This window comes from Cibotium barometz, chromosome 30 (assembly GCF_041138505.1).
Source record: "Cibotium barometz isolate CiBa-2024 chromosome 30, ASM4113850v1, whole genome shotgun sequence".
Lineage (NCBI taxonomy): Eukaryota > Viridiplantae > Streptophyta > Polypodiopsida > Cyatheales > Cibotiaceae > Cibotium > Cibotium barometz.
This window is the reverse complement of record NC_141075.1, coordinates 48,632,365-48,641,055: the sequence shown is the minus strand read 5'-3', so window position 1 is coordinate 48,641,055 and position 8,691 is coordinate 48,632,365. Positions and strand designations below refer to the sequence as shown.

Below are 8,691 nucleotides of genomic sequence, written 5' to 3'. Positions count from 1 at the left end.
TGGGTCATAGAGTCACGCTATCAAAGGAGAAACTCCTTTAGGCTTGTTCTTGTGCCCATCAAGGGCACCCACCAGTTGTTGCCACTGGGTGTTCAACTCATGTAGCATTGGGCATGTTGGTGTCAAAACTGAGATCAAGTGCTGAAATTTGCAACCTTCAACACGGGGACATTGCCCTTCAAAACTTCACACAAGAAGTCCATCTTGAAAATTTGATTTCTAAAGGCCGCCCAAAGTAGATTTCATGAGTAATGGGTTTCAAATGAGGGCCACGTACCTTTTTATAGGACTTCAATTTTGAAAATTTTGAAGCTCCAAGGCAAGGTTGCAAATTTCAAGTCTGTTAAGATCCATGAGGGTAGTGTATGAATGGAGATAGTTTTTTATTTAAAAAAAGAAAAACAAAAAGATGAGGCTGGTATTTGATAAGTGGACCTAGAGCTGTGTGCATTGGTGAAATCTCAAAATTACTTGTGAATTTAGAAGTTGAAGGTTTGAAAATTCCCAAATTTTGGGAAGTTTTAGTTTTAAGTACCTTCAAATTATCATAAATTTGTCATAAATACCTCCAACATTTTTTAGGAGGAGGACATGTAATCCCAATGTCCACATACGCGTGAACTTCGGGGTGGGCAGCCACTCATTGTGTTTGAATTGACAAAAGGAAGAGCAGTGAAAAAAAACCCGAGTACATTGAATTTTCAAATTTAAGAGTTGAAGGTTTGTAAATTATAAGATTTTGGGTGGTTCATATATTTAGAGATGGAGGTTTTTCACGGTTTTTGGTGGATAACTTTTTTTTACAATCTTGAATGCAAGGCCAAAAAGAAGGATGTTATTTTCTTTTCCTTTTTTAAGGTAGGATTGAAATTGACAAGAAAGGGATATTTAAACCCACCTTGTGTAGAAAACTCACTCACACCACCATTTGTACAAGGGTACACATACATCGTAGTCAGGGAGGATCGAACCCAGGACAGGTACACATACATCGTAGTCAGGGAGGATCGAACCCAGGGTCTCTAGGAGAACACCTGTACTCCTTCACCAGCTCCTTAACTCACGAGTTACTACTAACTAGAGGCGTTAACCACTTAAAAGACGAGACTTTTACGTGCCGTTTACCATGAAGTTTAAAGGCACGGCTTTAGAGAAATATTCTCATTACACTTGAAAGCTGCAGAAAGAACAATTAGACACCACACGCTGGAAATAAATGACAAGCGTACATTTATCTTATCGTTACGTATGGGTTAAAGAGCCTAATCAGAATCCCAAAACTTGTAGTGTTAATAGAACACCATGCAAAGCCTCACTGAACGCTTCTATAACAAGGTGGTCGGCATCAATCAGGTGATCACATAGTTTTGCAGCTAGCCGTCTGCACGAATCAAAGGTTTACAGAGCAATACTGTAGGGCAGGATTTTGTGCCTATTTACATCCCAATCGGTGTCCCTTCAGCAATATAAATCAGCCAAGACTTTGTGCTTAAAATCAGCGTCTTACCCCCATGGGAGCGCGGCTAACAAACATAGCTACACAAAACGAGACAGAGGAGGATAATGGTACATATGGGTGTGACTCTGTGTACTGTAGGATTAATTAATAGAGATTAAGGTTAGATTGGGTGTCAAGATGAGTGCTGAAAGCTAGACGAGCTGATTTGATCTTCGAAGGCGAGCTCTTTGAGCATGGCGACCACTCGCAGCATGGTGGGGCGGTGGGAGGGGAGGTCATCCAAGCAATCACAGGCAATTTTGAGGTATTGGATCATCTCGTATTCTACACCCGTGCCACGCAGGATGGGGTCAAGCACTTCCAAGCTATTGTTGCCCGCCACGTGGAGTTTGACCCATCCAACTAGATTGTTGTCCCCGAATTCATCTTTGTCAGTTGGGCGCTTACCTGTGACAAGCTCGAGCAGGATGACACCAAAGGAGTAGATGTCCCCCTTGGTAGTGCAGCGGAAGCTCTGATAATACTCTGGGGGCACATAGCCTGGGGTGCCTGCCAGCGTGCTCACACTGAGGTGGGTGTCCAGCGCGCTGATCAGCCTCGCCATGCCGAAGTCTGAAACCCTGGCCTCCAGATCCTTGTCCAACAACACATTGCTGGACTTCATGTCCCTGTGAATGATGTGGGGTATGCAGTTGTGGTGCAAGAACGCCAGCCCCCTTGCTGCCCCTTTCGCAATCTGCTTCCTCAAGTCCCAGTTCAGCCTCTCCCTCCCTTCGCTGCTGCCATGTAAAACCTCGTCTAAGCTGCCCCCTTGCATGTATTCATACACCAGCAGCCTCTCCTCCCCTACCTTGCAGTAGCCCAATAAGGGGACCAGATTTCTATGCTTGATTTTGCCCAGAGTTTCCATCTCCGCCATAAACTCTCTGTCCCCTTGAAAGCTGAATTGCAGAAGCTTCTTTATAGCCACCACTGTGCCATCCTTGAGCTCCGCTTTGTACACTTCGCCAAAGCCTCCTGTGCCCACTAAGCTCTCCCTGCTGAAACCATTGGTTGCTTCGATCAATTGAGAGAATGTAAGCTTTCTTAAGGGCCTCTCAAAGGTGGCCACATTGATGCTCAACGGTTCCCTCTCTCCGCTCAAATTCCAGCTGCTGCTACCATTGCATGATGACTGCTGCAAGCTGCTCAGCAGCGCATTCTCCTTTTTCCTGTTCCTGTTCTTCACCATGAACCCAACCCACACCACAAATGCGCCCACACATAGCAACGCCACCAGAACCGCCAGCACTATGCTGTTGGCCATCGACAGAAGATTCAGCCGGTTTTTCCCGGCACAGCTCGCGCTGCTATTGCATGCCTGCGACCCTGGCGGTGCACCTCCGGCAGCGTTGCACGGCGGCAGAGGAGAGCCGCAAAGGCCGGGATTGTTAGCGAACGACTGAACTGGATTGGTCGCGAGCTGCCCAACCGGAATCTCACCGGAGAAGTGGTTGTTGGAGACGTCGACGGCCACCAGAAGGGTGCAGCCGGACAGGACCGAAAGGCTCCCTTCGAGCTGGTTGTAGGAGATGTCCATCACTCCTAGTGCGTGCAACTTGCCGAAGCTCGCCGGAATTTCACCTGTCAGCTGGTTGTGCGACAGCGCCAGGCTGATGAGCGAGACCCAGGAGCCCATCTCCGTCGGAATGCTGCCGGACAATTGGTTGAACGACAAGTCCAGGTACTGAATGGTTCTGTTCTCGGGATTGTCGTACAGGCTGCCGCCGATGTAGACTGTCGGGCTGGCTTGGCACGCAGTGAAGGGAGTGGAGGCGAGGGATTCTTGGGTGATCCCGGTAAAGTCGAGCATGATGCCCAAGCCGAAGCCCTTGCAGGCGCTGACAGCGTTTCTAACGTAAGCTAGTTGATCGCCGACAAGCACCGAATCGCTGAGAGAGGTGGCCGAATGACGGCCAAGCGCCGTCGGAATGGGGCCTGAGAGCTGGTTAGTGTTGAGGTCTACCCACAGTAGCTGGGAACAGTTGCCAAGCTCCGGCGGAATCCCTCCACTGAGTGAATTGTTGCCCAGCTGCAGAAGTGTGAGCTTTTGCAGAAGGCCAAGCTCGCGCGGAATTCCACCTGTCAGCTGGTTGCTATTGAGATTAAGCCACTCCAGGTTTTTGCAATTGGAAATAGCCACCGGAATCTCGCCTGTGAGAAAATTGTTGTTGAGATTGAGGTTTCTGAGCTTGGGAATGTTTCCGAGCTCCTGGGGAATGTTCCCCGTGAGCTGATTGTACCACAGGGAGATCCTTTCAAGATTGGGAAGGTAGCTGAGCTGCACGGGAATGCCACCCGTCAGCTTGTTGAAGCTCAGGTCGAGAATCACGAGGTGGGTGCAGTTCATCAGAGACGGCGGCACTACGCCGGAAAGCTGGTTGTTTGGCAGCAGCAACTGCTCCAGCACATAGCTGTTGGACTGAGGGCAGATCTCTGCCGGAATGGTTCCCGTCAGTAGGTTTCCCCCCAAATCCAAGATCCGGAGCCTGCTGCAGTTCATGACGGAAACGGGTACAGAGCCAGTAAACCCGTTGAACGCGAAGCGAAGAACCTCCAGCGACTGCAGGGGCGAGATTGCGCCGCTCGGAAAATCTCCGCCCAACCTGTTGCTGGCCACCTTCAACGACTGCAGATTGTTGCAGCCGGTGAATGAAGAGGGCAGAGATCCCGTCAGGTTGTTGCCGGAAAGGTCCAGATCCTGCAGAGTCGAGCAGAGAGCACCTACGATGGTAGAGGAAATCGGGCCAAAGAACTGATTGCTGGCGAGGTGGAGCTTCTCGATGCTGGCCAGCTCGCCCAAAAGATCTGGCAGCTCAGAAGAAAACCTATTGGCAGTGAGATTAAGGACCGTCAATTTGATGCAGCCTTGAAGAGAAGAGGGCAGCGATCCAGTGAGCTGGTTGGAAGAGAGATCGACGGACACCATGGTGCCGCAATTGGCGAAAAACTGGTCCGGTACGTTGTCGGAAATGTTGTTTTTAGAGAGGTCGAGAGAGACGAGGGGAGGCCCGGTGGCGCAACCGGCGGAGCAATTGGAGAGGAGAGTGAGGGGCAGGCCGCCACTGATGCCGTTGCCGGCGAGGTGGAGGTTAAGCAGTGAAGGGCACAAACCCGTTCCTACCGGAAGGCCGCCGGTGATTCTGTTGCTGGAAAGATCCAGTGTCTGGAGAGCAGCACAGCTGGAGAAAAACGCTGCCGGGATGGCGCCGTCAATTGCGTTGCCAGAGAGGTTAAGAGAACGGATGCCGCCGCAGCCGGACAGCAAGGTCTCTGGCAGGCTGCCGGAGAGGTAGTTGCCGGCGAGATTGAGCTCCTGAAGACTGCCGCAGCTGCCAGTTTGGAAAGACGACAAACTCCCGGTAAACTGGTTCCTGGAGAGGTCGAGCGTTTGCAGCATCGGCAGCGACGCCATCCACGAAAAAACCAAAGTGCCGGCAAGGCCGGAGCTGTTGAGAGACAAACTCTGCACGCGGCCTCCGGCATTGCATCCGACGCGGGGCCAGAAGCAGGGATTGGAGTTGCTGCCCGTTCCGCCCCAGCCCGTCAAGATTCCGCTAGGATCCTGCTGAACCTGCCCCTTGAACTGTAGCAGCGCCTCCGCCTCAGTGAAAGCCAACAGCGAGCGACGCAAGAACGGTGATCCACCACCATGATAGTTTCCGTCGGAGGCGGCTTGTAGTAAACAGAGCTTCAAAGCCACGGCGAGGAAGCACCAAGACGAGAGCCAAGGGGGGGTGCGAGGAGCACGACCCATGAGAGAGCCTAGGAGGACAAAAAAGGAAGCCTACGAAGAGCGGCGTGGAGGTACGTGTGTCGGAAGGGGGCTAGGAAGGGACGGCGACGGAGAGGGATGACGGGAGGGCGTTAGGGGCGTTACGGTGGAGGGGGGAGGGAGGTGAAGATTCTGAAGAAGAACAGAAATGCATTGCAAAGGGGAAAGTGGGGGGTGTTTACAGTTGGAAAGCTAGGGAGTAAGATCTTGGGAGGAGCTGGGATGCAGGCAGGCAGACAGACTGTCGAACGTGCTTGCTGATGAGGACGACGGAGAGAGGGATGAGAGAGAGAGAGAGAGAGAGAGAAGCAAATAGCTACGGCCAAGAGGATCTGCGCTTTGCCGTGCGCATCGCGAGCAATGGTACACCACGATCTTTTAACAAGTGCGCAAAGCAACCAGAGGGAGCTTAATACTACTAGTACTAGCCTGTTTTTATTTTTTAAAGAAAATCTTTTTCCGCCCCCCTTCTTTTATTCCGTTGCTTCCAACCCAAGTCCCGTCAGAACCCGTCCGTCTGTCGACGGTCGCACACGCGCGCACGTGTTGCGCCCTTCTATCAAAGTCAAACCCGTCCCCTCGGTCAAGCCGCTCCCACCCTGGCCCCACATTGGAAAATATAATATTATGGCCTTTTACGAAATTGGGCCCCGGTCACATGCGTCATGCGCCCCAATCGCGTTGTCGACGCCGGCGGGACCGCTCCCTCCCGACAAAGCCCCGCCCTCCTTCTCCTCTTTTTTTTTAAAATATAAATAATGCGCCCGCACGCTTCCCCAACCGTTTCTCCTCAAAGCCTGGCGCGTGGCCCGCAGAGGCCCCACACCCGACTGCACGTGTGCAACTTCGGTGCGCCCGGCCGGCCCGTTAGCACAGCACCTGAGAGTTGACGCGTGACCCTCTTCGTTGCGATCCACGTGTACTACTCACCGGCTGTGTGGGTCGGCCGGCGCCAATGAGCGTTGTTGTCTACATAGCAATGCTAAGTTGTATGTCCCTTTCCCCCTTGTATTTTGCAACAAAATGATGATGCTCTCTCTCTCCTTACCTCACTTTTTGCTGTCAACAAGAAGAAGATCAAACCGCCTTGGAGTGTCAACAAGAAGATCAACCGCCTTGGAGTTTCTGCTGCCCTTTGTTTGGCCTTTTAAATCCATTCCCAATGCCTTGCCCCCTTGTCCTTTCTCCTCACAAAATTTGTGTCAATTCCTGTTCTTAACTTGGATAGAATAGTCCCACCTTTGTCCCCTCTTTATATTATCCATTCTCCACTTATTTGTCTTCCCAACCAGCTTGTGTCACACACACCAAAGATTGCTCTTATCATTCATACATACATACATCATTACCTGGGTATTAATCAAATTTATACATACATTTATAAGTGTCCACCTACATACTTGTGTGTGGCGTGTTTAAAACACGAGTACTCACATATTTTGACTATAAGCATGTGTCCACCTACATACTTGTGCGTGGCCATGCATGCATGTGTGCATGCGTGTTTAGAACACGAGTACTCACATATTTTGACTATAAGCATGCTTGAAATAACTGTATTTCTAGAAATTGTTCTAGAAATAATAATAACTGTATTTCTAGAAATTGTTCTTTTTATGATATCTCATTCTTTGTGATATTGTCAAAGTGAAAAAAAAAGCCACAAAGATTTTCCTCTTTCCAAAAGTTAAAACAAGTTACTCTAATACTTGTACTTATCCACATAATTCGCTCTCACAAATGGCAAAGAAGAAGAAAGAACATTAAAACAACTTGATACAACTTTCTACTTGCACAAAAGCAAAGGTGTTCAATGAATCATAAAATAAGGCACACTTTTGCAATATGAAATGTTGAGATATCATCGAGAGGAACTCAAAAAGTGAGAAAATTGATTCTTTATTGCAAAGGCATCCTTTTTTAGTTATCCAAAGCAAAATAAGAAATAAAAATATGCTAAACTACAAATTAAAGTCTGTTGCTCAATATTTTTTGAAGATACATGTAACATCCACATCAGATCACAATAAATTAATCAAAATCCTCACCTTATTTTCCACCTAGATTTGTACGATAATTATTAATTAGCACATGCATTCATGTCAGCTCCTTATTTAAAACTAGAAATTGTTATACAGATTATTGTTTCTTGCACACATCATGATTCTCAATTTTAAATTACCAAAAATTAACGTACATCATTAGTCACTAATAGTAGTAACTAATGATGATATTAGCTTGTAGATGTTATTAAATATATAAATATGATAATTGAGTACTTCCATGCAAGTGGAAAGGTAAATTTATGGCTGTGTGATATTTCCAATGGCCACCTAATCGAGAGGGAAACAAGTTGGTGTTACTTAAACTTAACCAAATGTTTCTTTTTAATTTTACCTCAAAGTAGAAGTGTGGAGTGAGATGATTATAATACTTCATACAATTTCTCCTTCAAAGGAAAAAAAAACATGAATGTTCTTTGATTTCATTATTTTAATAATGTCAATTCACAAAAGGCATGTGAAGGTGTATAGTAAAACATAAATCTCGATGAGTTACGTCAGTACATTGGTACCATATTGTTTGAATTCAAAATTGGTGGCTTTTGAATAAATCAAAATGAAGAAGCACCTCGTTAGTCCAAGATTTTTGACAATCGAGTCTCAATATTATATGATTGCTCTTTCATAGACATTATGTTGTAGATTCAACAAATTTTACAAGAGAGTGTTTCAACAAGATGCTACAAAGACTTTATTTTACAACACCTTCTCACCCAACCTATAATCGGAGTTTAAAAATGGCTTGAGTTTGGAAGAGAGGGAGAGTTGAGGGTTCATTTATTACATTTTTAAGAAAAAATCCTCATTTTCTAAATGCAAAAAATGGATGTAAAATTTCTCTTGCTTATCGTGTATACATTATTTTATCAAGATTAAAAAGAAGTTGTATTTTGAACAATTGCTAGCAATGAGAAGGTTATCATACATAGGCTGATAGCCAGATGTAATATCTCTATATTATATATAAAGAAAGAGTTTCACGAAGCTACCACATGGCAAGAATTTGGAGGTTTGGGAGGCAATTTGGAGGTTCAAGGAGAGGTAGGCTCCTATTACTCTAGGAATTTAAAAAATAAAAATATCAAGCTGGGAATTATATACGTGCGAAGTATGAGTCAGCCCACTAGTACATATAATATACTTTGATATAATCTATCCTTCCTCTCAAAAAAACAAAACTCCATATTTGTGCACCCACATGGTATATACATTAGATGAGTGAATTCCCCATGGAAATTGGCTTAAGGGTAATTTACACATTTTGAAGGAATAATAAGACAAATGAGATCATGAAATTACTCAAATGTGACTAATTAATCTACACATGGCAAGTGTTTTGAAGGAAAATCATAATA

The 8,691-nt window shown here is 46.5% G+C and overlaps 1 protein-coding gene across 1 annotated transcript; it reads right to left on the bottom strand.

The window, feature by feature from the left end:
- Positions 1 to 1,341: 1,341 nt before the first annotated feature.
- Positions 1,342 to 5,685, bottom strand: LOC147621577 (receptor-like protein kinase BRI1-like 3). Its single transcript, XM_086824370.1, has one exon. The coding sequence runs from the start codon at positions 5,253 to 5,255 to the stop codon at positions 1,632 to 1,634; it is 3,624 nt and encodes a 1,207-aa protein (XP_086680496.1). The 5' UTR covers positions 5,256 to 5,685; the 3' UTR covers positions 1,342 to 1,631.
- Positions 5,686 to 8,691: the final 3,006 nt, after the last annotated feature.

What these genes read in the sequence shown, in the direction of transcription:
- LOC147621577 (XM_086824370.1), bottom strand. Translation starts at nt 5,255, where the DNA reads ATGGGTCGTGCTCCTCGCACCCCCCCTTGGCTCTCGTCTTGGTGCTTC.